The sequence below is a fragment of the Vitis vinifera genome, chromosome 15 (assembly GCF_030704535.1).
Source record: "Vitis vinifera cultivar Pinot Noir 40024 chromosome 15, ASM3070453v1".
Taxonomy (NCBI): Eukaryota; Viridiplantae; Streptophyta; class Magnoliopsida; order Vitales; family Vitaceae; genus Vitis; species Vitis vinifera.
This window is the reverse complement of record NC_081819.1, coordinates 15,241,589-15,259,619: the sequence shown is the minus strand read 5'-3', so window position 1 is coordinate 15,259,619 and position 18,031 is coordinate 15,241,589. Positions and strand designations below refer to the sequence as shown.

General features: G+C 30.3%; 3 protein-coding genes across 3 annotated transcripts; 2 read left to right on the top strand and 1 right to left on the bottom strand.

Annotated features, from left to right (window-relative positions):
• Positions 1 to 4,631: 4,631 nt before the first annotated feature.
• LOC100242681 (probable inactive receptor kinase At1g48480) lies at positions 4,632 to 5,842 on the bottom strand. Its single transcript, XM_010663160.1, has 3 exons — positions 5,255 to 5,842; positions 5,054 to 5,188; positions 4,632 to 4,739 (listed from the first exon to the last, which is right to left on the bottom strand). The coding sequence occupies exons 1-3, from the start codon at positions 5,840 to 5,842 to the stop codon at positions 4,632 to 4,634; spliced, it is 831 nt and encodes a 276-aa protein (XP_010661462.1).
• A 4,925-nt stretch (positions 5,843 to 10,767) lies between these two features.
• On the top strand, positions 10,768 to 11,516 carry LOC100247982 (ethylene-responsive transcription factor 2). The gene has a single exon (XM_002271485.3). The coding sequence runs from the start codon at positions 10,807 to 10,809 to the stop codon at positions 11,428 to 11,430; it is 624 nt and encodes a 207-aa protein (XP_002271521.1). The 5' UTR covers positions 10,768 to 10,806; the 3' UTR covers positions 11,431 to 11,516.
• A 3,936-nt stretch (positions 11,517 to 15,452) lies between these two features.
• LOC100253112 (ethylene-responsive transcription factor 2) lies at positions 15,453 to 16,189 on the top strand. The gene has a single exon (XM_002271458.2). It carries the CDS (start codon positions 15,494 to 15,496, stop codon positions 16,109 to 16,111), a length of 618 nt encoding a protein of 205 aa, XP_002271494.1. The 5' UTR covers positions 15,453 to 15,493; the 3' UTR covers positions 16,112 to 16,189.
• The last annotated feature ends 1,842 nt before the right edge of the window (positions 16,190 to 18,031 follow it).

Genomic DNA, 18,031 nt, shown 5'->3' with positions numbered 1-18,031 from the left:
ATCAAAATTTAAAAAATATATAGACAAAAAAAATATAAATACTCTAATTATTTTATTAAATAAATTAATATATGCATATCAAAATTAATGATATTAATAAGCCTAAAAGAATATTAATATAAAAATAAAAATCTATTTCATTGATGGAAGATATGGATAATATTTTTCTAAAATATGATTTTATTACCATCCATTCTTTTTTCAACATAATAATAAATATATATTTATAATAAATTATTCATTGTATTGGATTCTATTTCATAATTAGATCAAGAGTCGTGATTAACAATTTTTAAAGTTCTAATTTAATTTTAAGTTGGATTGTTAATTTCAAAAATTTAAATTTTATCCAAAAAAATGTATATTAAAAATCTAATAGAATTTATCAAAAAAATTTAGAAAAAATTATCTCAAATTTCAATAATATATTCACATTCATTTATTCTAAAGATTTAAAACTATTTCTATTAAAACATGTTTTATTATATTTTAAATAAAAAATTAAATCATTTTAAAGATTTATATAAAATATTTTATTTGAGATTTAATTTCTAAAATTTTATTATAAATTTGTGATGACAACTTTTGCTATTGACATTAATGTATTTAAATAATTAAAATTATTAAAAATTATATTAATAATTTATCTTATCAAATTAATTTTAATTTATAAAATATTGAAACTTCATTATTTTTTTATTTTAGCAATTTTCGAATAACTTTATATTTTAATATTTTAAAATAAAAACATTCAAAATTAAATAAAATTAAAAGAATAAATATAAAAAATTTAAAAGTGAAGCAATAGTAAAATTTTTAAATAGAATTAATGAGATAAATATGAAAAATAATTAAAAATAAAAGGATAATATAAAATAAAAGGGTAATATAAAGTTAAAAAAAAAGATAAATTATAAAAAAAAATATTTGATTCACTAATATGAAAATATATGGAAAAAAATCTCAAAAATTTTAAATTAGTATTATATTTATCTATTTAAAAATAATTTGAAATACATATGTGGACCCTACATTTTTACTCATGCGCTCCCACTCGATGACGAACTCACTTTTTATTTGAAAACTATTTATTTATTAAGAAAAATGACTTGGAGTTGCTACTTATTTTTGTTTTATTTTTAAAGGGAAAACAAAATAAGAAAGAAAAACCCTAAGTGTGACTCCTGACGTGGAAAAGCGTGGTCTGTGAAAAACCAAATCTGAGTTTGGGGGTCAGGTTACTTATCGGAAAGGTACGGTAAAGACCGTAACACCCCTCTAAGTTCTTAAAAACGAATCTCTACTAATAAGATGAAACGAGTATGACAATTGATTAATTAAACATGGATATCGAACAGTGATCAAATGTGTGAAAGCGAGACATGCATGATAATAAATAAATCAATAAACACAATTGGGTTCGAGACGTACCTTAATCACAAGTTGAGCGTTATCATAAGAGACAAGATTAATGCACAAATACAGAATAATCGCATGCATGTCATAGAGTGAGACAAACCAATCAAGCATAGCAATCAATCAATCAGTGAGGAAATTACATATGTTGGGTCCCACCAAAACCCAATTTATCTTGCATGAATCAATCTCACAAATTCCATTGTTTTAGAATTATGAAGAAATCATTCTTGCTTATGTAAAATCAAGAAAAATATAAGATTATTTAAAAACCAGAGTGGAATTAAAATTATTCGAGAGAAAACCGAATTTTTAAAATTTATTTAAAAATTTGAATCTCGAAAATTATTTGAAAATTTGAGTCTTGTGAATTAAATTTAAGAATTGGAATTTTGGGGATTAATTTTGAAAGAAATTAGCAAATTATTTGATAATTGGAGTTTTAAAAATTAGATTTAAGAATTGGAATTTTGACGATTAAATTTGAAAGAAATTAGAATTATGCAAATTATTTGAGAATTTGAGCTATGAAAAATAAATTATGGAAATTGGAATCTTGGAAGTTATTTGAAGATGGAATTTTTTTTAAAATAAATAAATAAAATAATAATAACAAAAATAATGATGATTAAATAAATAAATGCGAAAATTGGAATTTTGGAAATTGGAAATTAAATTTGGAAATCGAAATTTTGAAGATTCGTTTGCAGATGGAATTTTTTAAAATAAATAAAATAATAACGAAAATAATGATGATTAAATAAATAAATGTGAAAATTGGAGTTTTGAAAATTGGAAATTAAATTCGAAAATTGGAAAATTGGAATTTCAGAAATTGAGAATTAAATTTGGAAATCGGAATTTTGAAGAATTATTTGATGATGATAATAATAATAATAATGATAATAATGATAATAAATAAATAAATGTGAAAATTGGAATTTTGGAAATTGGAAATTAAATCCAGAAATTGGAAAATTGGAATTTCAAAAATTGAGAATTAAATTTGGAAATCGGAATTTTAAAGAATTATTTGATAATAATAATAATAATAATAAAGAAATAAATAAAATAAAGAATGCATGCCCAATGGAAAGTGGTAGGAATTGATTTATCAAAACTGGATTTATTTAAAATCAAGAGAGAAAAATTAAAGAATTAAAACCATTTGGAAACAAGATTTTTTCTTTTTTTGAAAATTGGTTTCTTCTTTCTAAAAGGCATGCATGAAGCTTTAGAAGATGAGTCACATGTGTCCTAAAGATGGCCTACCAAGGGTGGCCATGCATGACATGCAAGAGTAGGTCCCAAGGATGTGTGAGGTGGCATAAAGCAAGGGATTTTCAATGCATCAACAAACTTGATGGTGGTAGTTAAGTCTCCATCAACCTCAAAACTAAAAGCCCACCAAAACCAGTCATCTATCGCTTAGCAGTAGGATGTTTAGGATGATTTGGCAAACCTGGATAATGGGTGCATTTCACCTTAGAACGGACCTTTAAAATCTTAGTCGTCCTCAACACTGTTGAATTTCGTTGTTGTACATGAAGATGTTGTGCCTTCATGCCACATATGATCATATACGTGGCATTCGAGTTGAGAATACCACCCAGAACATGAGGCAAATTCCGAATTGTTGATACACAATGTCGGTATCACCGCACCCGAGCCTTTTGAGCAGTTTGAAAAGCTTTCATAGGTTTCATCCTCGTCGATTGCTAGTACATAAATCACATCCTGTAGTGAGTTGCGTCTTCGCCCATGGAATCCATAAACAAGCATTCCTATCACCAACCACATAGGAACTCGGGTCCAGGTTGCTCCAAGGAATAAGAAGGAATAGGGGCATGATGAACGGAGTAGGGCTCCAGGTACATAGTGTTGATGCCTCGCGTCCCAGGGATCCACGTAGCTACCAAGTGGACGCGCGCCTTCAACCAATATCGAGTTCTGGCTCAGTCGACCTTGCAAAAGATATCCGGACAGGATGTCCGGACACACCCTCCGATAGTTTTGTTAGCCATGACTCCAGAGATTAATCTGTCGGCCTTTTTCAAGGATAGCAAGCTTACCTTCCTTCTTGTGTGAAGGTCCTTTTATATAGTGTCAGAAGCTCGGCCTCCCTCTTTAATGGTGGAAAGACTTTTTGACTCGTCATGATGGCTCTAGGTGGTGACAGGGTCATCATCACCCTACAGACGACTGTCAGAGATCGTGGTGGCGACTTGCCATCGCTCCTGTCCTTTCGCTCTGCAAGCGGCGGAACGTGGGCTGTGTCAAGCTGTCGAGGATGACTCAGTAAGGCTTGCTTACTTCGGTCAATGATCCGGACAATGGGCTGTGTCAGGCTGTCGGGGATGACTCAGTAAGGCTCGCTTACTTCGGTCAATGATCCGGACAATATATCCGGATAGGATATGTTATCATCCGGGCATTATGCTTGTGGGTGCCGTGTGCTCCTCTCTAGGGGACCTGGATAGAGGTGGGCGCCACGCGTCCTCTTGGGGGGGCGGCCAGGGTCGATCCGGGTAGAGGTGCGCGCCACGTGTCATCGGAGGAGGGGTCCCTACACATAGGACAACATTTGGAAGGAAATTCTGTGCGGCTAAGGACAATGGCATAACTACAAGGGAATGCATTTGCTTATCAGGTTGTAAACTCGGTATAGGACTTGGCTTTTCAGGCTACCAAAGACATTAAAGCCATATATTTGCGAACCGTTCTGTAGCGTCCACCAAACACACTCATCATCACATTGTTCGAAGACTCGAAATGCAACACTTTCTTCACATTCACCTCACCTTCCTCCTCTATTGAAGCCCTAATCTCATCCAACATTTTCAACCCAATAATCCTCCGAAACTCCCCAAAAACACTGATTCCCCTCGGACTAAACAAATGAGTGGCTGAAATCCTCCTTAGACTTCTCCAGTATGCCCTGAATGGAGCAAAACCCATTGCTCTATGGAACAAAAACTCACATGCCGACTCCTTCATCCGCCGGTCGGTAGAAACCAAGCTGCCCAGAATCCTCTTAGCTGTCTCCGAATCACTCAATATCATGAACCAGGTTGGCACCATCGAGTCGTCACAGAATTCAGCTAGGTGGAAACCGTTGCAGGAGGCGTTGTGTTAGAAGAGTCCCGATATCGCGTAGGTTTTGGTCTGACTGACCCTTCGCTTCATTTGGTCGAAGTATTGGAGGAGTCCACGATTTAGATGACATCATCACGAGCGCGAACAAGGAAGGAGTCGTCAAAGGCGATGGCGAAGGGGTCGCTTGCGTAGAACTGTTGCAGCGCAAGTGTGGACCTGTGGTTCTTCTTTAACGTTGGAAATGCCATGAGAGAGAATGTAGTGCTGGGGACAGTGCACAGGTTTGGTGGGTATGAAAAAAATAAAGATGAGTATGGAGGGGTATGAAGGACGGGAAGGTAACGGGTTATGGTATTGATGAAAGGAAGTGGTGGGATGGGTATTGGATACGGGTAGTAGGCATGATGGTGCATGAGTTTGTGAGAGAAATAAGGGTTTGGTGGTGGTGGGTATGAGGAGTGGTGAACATGAGGGATGACGGGTATTAGAAAATAGGTATGAAGAGGTGAGCAGCACAATCAAGGAGCTGTAAGAGTTGAACCATCTCCTTCTCAACGTTCTGGTACCTAAGGAGCTCAAGGTCAAACACCTCGGCTGTCCACTCTTCTTGAACCACAGACTGGACCCATCTTGGAAAGTCCACTCCTTCCTCATTTAAGAGGGCATGTGTGGGAGCCTTTCATGTAAGCAGTTCTAAAAGCCATACACCAAAGTTGTAGGCATCGACTTTTTTTTTAGAGACTTTACGAGCATCTGTCGCCTCTAGTGCACAGTAGCCAACAACACGGTTAGGAATGGCAATGGGCCCAACTAGATGAGCAAGGCCAAAGTCAGAAACTTGGCCTTCACAGGATTTAGTGAGAAGGATATTTGATGACTTAATGTCTCCATGGGGACTTGCGGAACCCCATGAGTGGATATAAGCAATCCCTCGGGTGGCTCCAAGGGCAATGCCAGACCTAGCTTCCCAAATTGGTAGAGTCATACTAACCCCTCTATTCCCATGTGGAAGTGCAGACAGGCTTCCAATTGGCATATAACCATATATAATAAGCTTCTCATCCTTGCTATAGTAATTAGCCCTGAGTGGGACCAAATTCTCATGATCTATTGGTCCTGCAGTTTCGACCTTCTCCCTAAATTCCTTTTCGGATATAGACACATCTTTGAGCCTTTTCACTGCCGCAACCACCCCCTCAACAGTTTCTTGAACGAAAAGAAATGCAATCGACATGCCAAAAAGCTCCCTTGTTCTCTCTTTCTGTGAGACCCTAGACCTTTTCCTCTCATTGTTATCTCTTTCTCTTCTCAAGTCCTCTACTCTTTTCATTGGCATCCCTTGAGAACCTCCTCTGGCACAGAGCTTACCCACTTTTTGGCCTCCCAAAAATCTCAATCCATGTAAAACATTTGTGAAAAACTCACTAGAAAACTAGAGTGTCTCTTTGAGCAAAAGCAAACAGTGAAGGTAAAGCAGAGAATGGAGGAAGATGAAAAACATGGAAAATAGAATCCCAATGAATCCACATCTCAGGATCGATTCCTAGGCTCATACTGGTGGAAAAATTCTCAAGCAAATCCAAAGCAAAAGTGCAAACAACAATCCTAGACGCCTCATAATGGATATGATAAAGAGAACCTCACCAGTTTTTCAAAACAAATCAAGGAAACAGAGTAAGAGCCAGTAGCGTAAATGCATGAATGACCCAAAAAAACAACATAGACACCAAGCCAAAAATCATCCAAAAATGAGGAAATACATCATTTGAGAACGTACCTGGGGTGTCTCCTTGATTCGAATTCCTTCGTATCCAAAACCCTCATTCCTTTCCAAAAACCCAAAAGAAAAATCTCTTCCCCCCCTGTTCTACTAGCTTTTTCTCCAAGTTCTCACCTCTAGCTTACTCCCTAAGCCAATGAAAATATCTCCCCGTCACCTCTGTCACCCACCACCTTCTGTTCAATTGCCCCCATTTTCAAGCGGCTGTTTTTTTTTTTTTTTTTCTCTTTGGCTGCCCAAGAACGGCTCCTTCATTAGCAACCTTCTTTGGCTGCCAGTTTTGTCCCCGCCGCCCATACAACTCAAACTCGGGGTGGTAAGAAATAAAAAAAAAAAAAACCCTGCTCCCAAGGGGGTCTATGACATGTCATTAAATTATTCCCAAAAATACCTTATTACTTGTCATGTCATTCAAATCAAATGACAATTAGACTCATTTATATAAATGTTCTCATTCCTTTTAGATATTTTATTATTATTATCATTATGTTATTATTTGAGATTCTTTTTTTCCCTTTAGAAATAAACACCTCGTATGATTCTTATTTTAGTTTCTTAAAAGTTTAGAAAATATTGTGCAAAAAAATCCTATTTAAATAGGATTAATATATATATTTTTTTATTTCCTAAAATTTTAAGAATAAATATTGTCAAACAAATCCTATTTAATCATAATTACCAATTCAAAAAGTTATAAGGTTGTTTATTAAATAATAAATAATAAATAATAAATTTAGTACTATATAATTATTTTAATTATGATTAATTTATTTAATATAAAATATTTATTTATTTATTTATTTATTTTTATACTATATATCAAAGTACAATCATATTATAAAACATTTGATATCTGAAAAACTCTTCCAACAAATTTTATTCATTATTATATTAAAACAATTATTAATATACCCTAACCTTATAGCGCATTCACCCAGTTGATGGACGCGACCAACCCTCCGATTTGTCAATAATCTCCCCATAGCGACACCCTTGGGTTTGAACTTGTGACCTCCACTCTGATACCACTTGTAGGACTTCAGGCGCTACCAACTCTCTTAAAAGCAATTCACCCAATTCACCCCCTCTTGGGTGTTTTTCTCATTTAAGCATAGTCTTTATTTTTTCAAACACAAATTTATTATTGATTTATTTATTATCAAGGATATGAATTTATTTTTAGAATAAACTCTTTTTTTTTCTTCAAATTCTTACTTTATAATGTTTCTAGAGAAAAAAAAAATCATAAATAATAAAATATAATAATAATAATAATAATAATAATAATAATAATAATAATAATAAATTAAAATATCTTAAAGAAATGAAACATCTATATGAAGGAGTCTAATTGTCAATTTATTTGAATCATATGACAAGTAAAATGATATTTTTAGGAATAATTGGACTTGTTAAAAAAATGTATGTATTTTAAATTATTTTTAAATAGAGAAAGATAATACTAATTTAAATATTTAAAATTCTTTTTTCTATATATTTTTATATCAGTGAATCAAATCACACTTTTTCCAAAAAAATAATTAAGAGGATAAGAAAGTCCTTTCCAAAAATACGGATGCAATCCCAGGTGGTGGATTTGGGATCAAGCGCCAGATTGAATTTTGACCCTTGATCGTTTTTTTTACTGTTAGATTATACTTACAAAAACATAGGTGCAAGTCTAGCCATTGGATCACTCGGTCCAAATACAAGCCGTTAGATTAAAGTCAAATCTCTCCCCCGATAAGTCGTCGATTTTTTTTATCTTTTGCCGATTTACCTCCAATTTATGGGCTTTGTCACGCAAGTTTCGACAGAATTTTCGCCGAAATATCGGAATTTACCGATATATCTCCGATTTATCCGAGAATTTGCCTTTTTCTGGAAAAGTCGCTCGTTCATCGTTCGATTTTTTGCCCATTTTTTTGGGAAAAGCCGCCCGTTCACTCATTTGATTTTTCTTTGGCGATTTTTTTCCCATTTGTTTGGAAAAGTCACTCGTTCGATTTTTCTGCTCCATGTTTCGTGTCGTGTTCATCCCACCGACAGATTCCACACACGAAATATAAACGATATATCTTGAAATTTTCGTTTTTTTTTACTTATATAAGGCTTTTCCAAATTCCATTGCTCTACCCGAGCTTAAATGAAAAAACAATTCAAAAGTGCATTTATTCTTCAAAATAGAAAATAATTTTCTAAAAACCTCAAAGTAGACTTTTGATTTTTTTTTTTAAAAAAACCTCTTTTTGAACTTTTATTTTTTAAAAAATAGGTTGTTTTTTAGATTTTTTAATTATTTTTTTATAGATTGTTTTAAGTAACAATTAAAATATTGAAAATATTTTAAAAAAAATTGTATTGCACATGAGTATATAACAACTTGATAGAAAAAAAAATTAAAAACCTATTTTTTATATTTGAATTTTTAAGTAAAATTTTGTTAATGAAAACAATTGATAATTGTTTTTTAATAATTATTCATAAAAAATGTTTTTTGAAAACTGATTAAGATTTTCTTTTCAAATATGTTTTATGGAATTTGCTCTTTATTTGATTGCCTTAGTGCATAAGGAAAAAATGTTTAAAAATAAATAAAAATAAAAATAAAATAAGAGAAGAGTGTGTGTGAAATGTGTTTTAAAATGAAAAAAAAAAAAAAAAGGTAAGGTGGCAATCCCACATTGGAAAGGGATAACACCTCTCAGTGGGTATATATGCTGTCTCTCACTTTCTTACCCTGTGTATTTGTGGTGAGATGAGTTGGAGTCTCATATACCTAAAGGTCCAAGTATAATTTTAGTGGGAGGTCAAGCAAAAAACCCTTATGTCTTGTTTGCTAATTATTTTTGAAAATAGTTTTCTATTGTTTTGTAGAACAAAATGGAACCTAAAATTATTTTAAACATGTTTTTAAATATATTTTAAAAATAATTTTTATGTTCATATTTTTATTTTTAATTATTATATATGTTTGTATAATTATTCTTTAAAATAGTTTTAAAAAAAAACTGAAAATAATTAAAAGATATTTTTTGAAAACACCCTATTTTCTATTTTTTGATAATAATATATAAAAAAAAACATAAAACAGTTTTTTATTACCAAAAGTTTTTTTTCAGTTTTTTTTATTCTAAAAAATAGAAAACTACTTTTAAAAACGGTTACTCGAGAGGATCTTAATATGCGTCCTTCATTCTATAACATATGAAATTCATTAGTTTCATTAGCCCATTTATATTTTTGAAATTTAAAATTTTATGGCTTTTGAATGTAACCCTTTATTGCATCCAATTACCCTAGGAATTTCTTAAGTTTAAGTTGTATTATTCTTTGTTGAAGGTGTACACCTAAAACAAGATTTTTGATTATTAAATTCTAGAACTAAAACATTGGTCCCTTATTATACCGAGTTTGATACCCAAAAAGCACCCTTATGTCATCTAGAGGAATTTCTAAAGTTCGAGTTATATTATTCTTTATTGAAGGCGTGCACCTAAAGCAAGGTTTTTAACTATTAAATTTTAAAGGTAGAATGTCAATTCTCTACTATACTAAATTTAATACTAAAAAAGAACGGATCTACTTTAACGACAGTTCGTCACACTTTACAAAAATCTAATAAATGTCCTAATTCAAATTTCTTTTATTTTAGACTTGATCAATTCTAGTTTAATCCCATTCTTTGAGACCTAATTTTTTCAATAAAAATAGTTTCCTCGAAACATTATTAAATGGGTAAAGATTCCTAAGGAGCTAATCTCTTATGAAGTTCATAGATAGAGTCTGTCAATGTGAAACCATATAGGTTTTGTTTCTTTTATGTTAATTTCATTTCAATTACGTAATTGAGATTTCATGTTCTTTTGCCATCCAATAATTACCAAATATTTTCTACCACCATCTATAAATACATGATCATTGATATCCATCCACCTACTATGCATTTAATTTTCCTAAATATTTAAGTTGGATGTAGATGCATAAATTAATTTGTGAGGAATATAATCTATGATGATCATGAAGTAATCTAATGTTGGAGATTGATCAATGTTGACAGTTGACCGTTGCCCCCATTAGGATATTAAAATAAGTTTGTCCTTTTCAAACCTAGAATTTGGAAAAAAAAAAATCACGTGTTCAAATATGGAGCTCACAGGGTACGAGGACATTATCTCATGCCCATGTCTATTGATAATATATAAAATTATATGAAAATTAAAAATTAAAAATTAAAAATTAAAAATTAAAATTACAGACACGTGCTAAATTTATTCACACGTGCATTGGATATTGTGATGATTTGAGTGGAGTGAAGGTACGTAGAACTCACAAGAAAATTTTTAGAATAAAAAATGGAGAAAAGCGAAGAATACATGAACCAGTAGATTCTCTCTCTCTCTCTGAGTCTCTCCTATATATAAACTATGAAAGCCCTCCTCCCATCCCATCAACTTTCACTCCCATTCAAATTATCCAAGCTCTCCTGTAATTAATTTGTTAGGAAGAAGAAAATGCACGGCTACACCACTTTCGACTCTGATTTCGCTCTTCTTGAATCCGTTCGCCGTTATCTTCTCGAGGATTCCGACCTTCCTTACCCATTCTCTGCCAATGCTCCGGCGTATTCCACCACTACTCCCACCTTCACTGAAAACTGGGAGAATCCGCCGGTATTGGACGCTGCTGCCGCCAGTGGAGTCGTAGGGGAGGCGAAGGCAGAGCCCCAGGAGGCCGCGGCGCCGGAGGAGTGGAGGAGGTACAGAGGAGTGCGGCGTAGGCCGTGGGGGAAGTACGCGGCGGAGATAAGGGATCCGGCGAAGAACGGCGCCAGAGTGTGGCTGGGGACGTACGAGACTGCGGAGGACGCCGCGCTGGCTTACGACCGAGCCGCCTTCAGGATACGCGGCTCTCGCGCGCTCCTCAATTTTCCTCTGCGGGTTGGGTCTGGTGAGCCAGAGCCTGTGAGAATCACCCCCAGGCGCCGCTCTCTGCAGCCGTCATTGTCGGCGGCGGCGGCGGCAGCAGCAGCCCTCAAGCGTAGAAAGTGCGACGTGGATTGGACGGCTGAAGTGGATGCGTCCACAGAAAATGTAGTAGATGTGTTCCAACTGCATCAACTATGGGTGAACTCATAGTATGAAGAAGATGATCAAGCAACTAACCGACTCATACTTTCAAATATTTATTTATTTTAACTCGTGATGGGTAAAATTTAAAATAAAATAAAATAAATGTAATGTGAGTTAATTTCACTTTCTTTCTTTTTACCATTTGATCAAATACACTTTTATGTCTATTTCCATTTCCATTTCAAATTTTATCAAATATTCTTTTATTTTGAGTGAGACGGGATATATGTGAATTTATTCCTAATGAATAATAAGATCTTCGATTACCTTCTGAAATGTCCATTAGTTGTCTCATTACTCAAATTTATCATCTCAAGTTATGAACGAAATTACAAATATAAAAATCATTCGTTTCTCATAAAAATCTTAACCTTTATTTCACGAAGAAAACTATGAATAATTTCAAAAGATAACATTTTTGTTTTTTTAGAAGAATTATATCTTTACTCTTTTGTTATCCAAAAAGAGAAAGAAATATGTTTTCTTAGTTTTCAAAGAGAGAGAAACCAAAATATCTCTCTCTCATTTTTCAATGAGAGAATTTTCGCTCAGAGAGATAATTAAAAAAAAAAACTTTTTTTTTTTTTTTTAATAATGGTAATTTTTTGGTAGTTTTAAAACTCTCATAAACTATTTCCCAATTTTCTCATTTATTCTAAATAAAAAATAAATTTAATATTTCTAATGGAATAATTAACTTTTAATTAAACCTTAATAAAGAGAAAAGTAATTGCGTTAAAATAAGGAATATATGATTATTCACATATTGATTGGAGGGGAATCTTTTGACTTTGACTATTTAATTTAAAATCTATACAAAGAATGTTATAAACATGCACTATTTAAAAAATATTAAATTTTTGTAAATTTTTATTATTACCATTTTTAAAGTGCATGCATTTTGTATAAAATAATTCTTAAAACATGTTTTTTAATACTAAAAATCATAAATATGCCAAGATTACCCTCCGAGCCTCCTCTCTTTCTACCACCAACCACCATGGTTATCCTTTTTTTGAAAAAGAAAAAAAATTAACATGTGTTAACCGACCATCCCACATAATTAATAATTTTCCCTTTTTCCTTTTTTTGGGCCATCTTTTTGCTTTTTTTAATGTGTTGGCTTCGTCGATTTTTTTTTAAATTTCAATTTTTTTTTTCATAATTTCATCTTTTCATATGCATTTATTTTAATTATTTATAAACATTTTAAACATAAAATGATAATATATAATAAATAATTAATAAAAACAAATTTAATATAAAAAATATATGTAATAAACAAATTTAAAGATTTAAAATATAAGATTTTTTATATTCCTATTAAAAAATATTCATTTGTTTTATAAATGTTATTACATTATTATATATATATATATATATATATATATATATATATATATATATATATATATATATATATATTTATGAAAATGAGAGTCAATATTATGATTTTGGCTTTTTGTTGATGGATCTAACTTAATTTTAACTTTTTTCTTAGTTAAAATGTTTAATATTTTTAATTAAAGAAATAAAAACTTAGTTGTGGTTATAACATTTTTCTTTATTAAACATTTGAATATATAAAACAAAATATGTTTTTTTATAATAAAAAAAAAGTGTATTTAATAATTTATATTAATTTTTTTAAAATTTTATTAAACATTAAAATTTGTGTATATTAAAATTGCACACACATCCATACAACCTTGGAAAAGAAGGCATCAACTCTTTTATAAAAAAAGTAATACAGAAGTGTGTTAAGAGTATCATCATAATGGGAGGATATAATACTCTTCTTTAGTAGTGCTTTTAATACATCTAGTGTTACTTTTTTCGTAAAAGAATAGTACCCTTTTTTTTAAGGGTTGTGTTGATTCGTTCACAATTTTAATATACATAAATTTTAATTTTTAATAAAATTAAGACAAAAATAATATAAATTATTAACGACAAATTTTTGCCTAAATTCAAAAATTAAGATCAAGAGAAAATTAATATAAATGATTAAATATAAAAAAAAATTATTTTATATATTAAAAAATTTATTTTATTTTGTATAATAAAGTTCATGAAATCACTCTCTTTAAGCTTGATTGGAACAACCATCCAAAAGTAATATTTGTTTGGTAAACAGAAAATAGTTTTTTAATTTAATAAATTTATTAGATGGATTTAAAAATAATAATAATTTTAACTTTTTTTAAGAAAATAAGTTTTTTTTTTTTTTTGTATTAAATTCAATATGTTTTTTAATTGTTATTTATAGTGTCTTGAGTAATAATTGAAAATATTTTAAATACTTATATATTATATACAAGCATATAATAATTTCATGGAAAATAAGTTAAAAAAATTATTTTTCATATTTGAATTCTCAAACAAATTTTTTTTTATGAAAAACAATTGATAACTACTTTAAATATTGGTGCACAAAAAACTATTTTTTTTTTTTAGAATTGTTTAAAATGTTTTCAAATATGTAGTGTGCAATTTTAGTCCCAACTTTCTTGTTTTGACGTGTATACAATAAAAGTAAAATAAAAAATAATTAAATAAAAAAAATAAAACATAAGGGTTTGTTTGTTAACTGTCTTAAAAAATAGTTTTAAAAAACAATTTTTAAGAATAGTTTTTGAAAATAATTCTTTAATATTTTGTAGTACAAAATTATTTTTGGAAATCTAAAATATTTTTAATATTTTAAAATCAATTTTTATATATAGTATTTTATTTTTAATTATTTTACATATTTGTATAATTATTTTTTAAAACAACTCTAAAAAATTAAGTAAAAATAACATAAAACAACTAAAATGTGTTATCTAAAAATACCATATTTTCTATTTTTAAGAACATAAAACAATTTTTCGTTGTTAAAAGTTGTAGTTTTTTTTTTCTTTTTTTCTAGAGAATAAAAAATTATTCTTAAAAATAGTTACTAAACAATCTCTAAGTGTTTCCTAAAAAGTTATTGAACCGGTCAAGATTCCTTACATGCCGACTTTTTTTTTATGAACTTCATAAAGGATTTGGTCAATGTGAAGGCTAAAACATAAAAACTAAAACAAATCATACATAAAAGCTAACAAGGTTTAAGATATACAAGGTTTCAACATAATTCCTCACACCTACACCTACACCTACACCCTCCTCATCATGTGTCAAATTTCTATCCATTATATATAGCCCACCATGTATACTACTTTGAAGCATTTCTCATAAATTTTTTTTCATTCGTCAACCTTGAATATTTATAGATATATTTCGATTGACTTTTCTTATTTGATAAGAAATCCAATTATAATCATACATAAATTTAAAAAATATTTTATATAATATTTTATATATATATATATATATATATATCAGATATTTTCTGCAACCATATAATACATGATAATTGATAGTCATCCACTACTATAAACTTAATTTTCCTAAATATTTTAAAATGCTAATAATTACATATTCATTTATTTTTATTTAAAATAATAGCTATATGATATTAAATCACTTCTCTCTTCAAGACATTTAAAACAACTACTAAAGGAATCAAAAATGAAATTAAAAACAAAAATAAAAAAGAGAAGTAGTACTCTCTAATGGAGATGCATAAATTAATTTTTGAGGAATATGATATATGGTGATCATTGACCAATTCAACGTTGCAGATTGATCAATGTTGATAGTTGACCGCCATTACCATAATGAAAAAAATGAGGTTGTCGTTTTCAAACCTAGAATTAAAAATATGTTAAAAGGAAGTACCAAGCGTTGAACGAGTAGTACCATGTTGGCGAAGGGAGCCGTCAGCCTTTCTAAGAAAAACGACCAAAAAAAATGTTGAAGACACGTGCGATAAAGTTAGTGACGTTTGCATACGTGTGCGATGATATGACGGGAGTGAAGGTACGTAGAAGTTAGAGAAGAATGCATGAACCAGTAGATTCTCTCTCTTTCTCTCTTTCTCCTATATAAACCATGAAAGCCCTCCTTCCATCCCATCGACTTTCACTCCCATTCAAATTTTTCCAAGCTCTCCTGTGATTAATTTGTTAGGAAGAAGAAAATGTACGGCCACACCACTTTCGACTCTGATGTCGCTTTTCTTGAATCCGTTCGCAGTTATCTTCTTGAGGATTCCGTCCTTCCTCACCCATTCTCTGCCAATGCTCCGGCGTATTCCGCCACTACTCCCACCTTCACTGAAAACAGGGAGAATCAGCCGGTATTGGATGCTGCTGCCGCCAGTGGAGTCGTAGGGGAGGCGAAGGCAGAGCCCCAGGAGGCCGCGGGGCCGGAGAAGTTGAGGAGGTACAGAGGAGTACGGCGTAGGCCGTGGGGGAAATACGCGGCGGAGATAAGGGATCCGGCGAAGAACGGCGCCAGAGTGTGGCTGGGGACCTACGAGACTGCGGAGGACGCTGCGCTGGCTTACGACCGAGCCGCCTTCCGGATACGCGGCTCTCGCGCGATCCTCAATTTTCCTCTGCGGATTGGGTCTGGCGATCCAGAGCCGGTGAGAATCACCACCAAGCGCCGCTCTCCGCAGCCGTCATTGTCGGCCGCGGCGGCAGCAGCCCTCAAGCGTACAAAGGGCGACGTGGAATCGACGGCTGAAATGGAGGCGGCTACAGAAAATGTAGAAGATGTGTTCCAATTGCATCAACTATGGGTGAACTCGTAGTACGAAGAAGATCAGCTAACGGAGTCACGCTTCCTTTTTTTTTTTTTTTTTTTTCTGTAAAATTAAATATAAAATAAAACGAAGGTGTTGTGAGTTTTCTTTTTTTAAGAATTTTTTAATATCAAGATTTAATTATGTTTGTTTGATGTTAACGTTCGTGTTCATATCTACAGTAAAAAAGTTGTCATTTTTAGAGAGACGTTAAATTGAATTTTGAAATTGTTTTTCATATTTAAATTGCAGTCCAATTGATAAAATATAACAACCTTTAAATGTTCATCTTTAAAAGATAATGAATTTTAAAAAATTATTTAAAAATTGAAATATTAATAAAATCTTACTATCTTAAATTTAAAATTTTCCAAAAATAATTTTAAGAACATAAGATAAATCCATAAATCTTAAGTAAGAGTTACTATATTTTAAATGCAAGTTACAAATATTTTTAATTTTAAAAAATAAAAATAAAAAATATATTCAAACAAACACTTAATTAGAAAATTATAACTTTTTAAATTAATTAATTTTATATAGAATTAAAATAAATAAATTAAATTTGAAGTAACATATCGACCTGTGATGCTCGAATGAGGGGTGATTGTGATCCAACTTCAGATAAAGGAAGATATCACATTGAATAGGAGAAAAAAATTTATGATTAGAAAGCCTTAAAACCATGGTTTTTATTTTATATTTAAATCTATTTTAGATTTTTATTAATTTTTGTTTGGATTAAAATTTTTAAAATATGTTGTTATATATATATATATATATATATATATATATATATATATATATATAAAAGAAAATATAATTTTTTATAACAAATTATATGTAAAATATGTTATATTTTAATATTAATTTTTTTATGTAATTATAGTGATCATTTTTGAAATGATTATGAAAGAAATAGTAAATTAAGAAAATAGTTATATGATAAAAAGATTAAAATTAAAAATAGTATAAACACAAAAATAATATGATGAAGGTATTTTTGTGAATCTTTGTCATATTATTTTTACTTTTATACTATTTTCAATTTCTAATTTTTTATTTATTGTGCAACTATTTTCTAAATTTAACATTTTTTTATAACTATTTTAAAACATCTTCACTAATAATTAAATATTATAACAAATGAAAATTTAGTACCCAAGTACAAAAAAATTTACTTGTTCGTAAAATTAAGAAAAAAAATTTAAAATGTTTTTAATAAATTTTTTAGAGTATTATAATTAATAATTAAAAAATTAAAAATATTTTAAAAACTTTTGCATTATATATAAATATACAATAATTTCATAGAAAATAAGTTAATTATATAATATTCATATAATAGTTTGTGATTATTTTTTGTAACAATGAGTAATATTATAAGGAAATTAAATAGAACTAATTCTTCGATCTCTTAGGTCTAATACTAGTTCTGCATCTGCATCAAATTGTTCTACATTTAATTTAGAAAGTTCTTCATATGAGATAAAAAGATTCACTTGCATCATCATCTGCATCATCATATAGTCATCATATAAAATTTAATAATTCAAAGTTAGATGGAAAATTGAATCAAATAGAAAATCAACTAAAAACTATGTCAAACTTTGTTTCAGAAATTCCTCTTTTTGAAGAAAAGTTTGAGTCAAATATTTTCTCTAATCAATTAAACCTACATAAAACTCAATGGATGAAATTTTTAATAGATTCAAAAATATTCAAAAACCTATAACTATTGAAGACTTGAAAGAAGAAATACAAAAAATAAAAAAGCAAATAGATTAATTAAAATAAGAAAATGAACAAATAAAAAATATAATATAATATAAACAAGATTTTGCTGAAACATCTGATAATCAAGATTCAGGAATAATAATACTTAATAAACAAACCCCTATAGAATCATTTATAAATACAATATCAAAA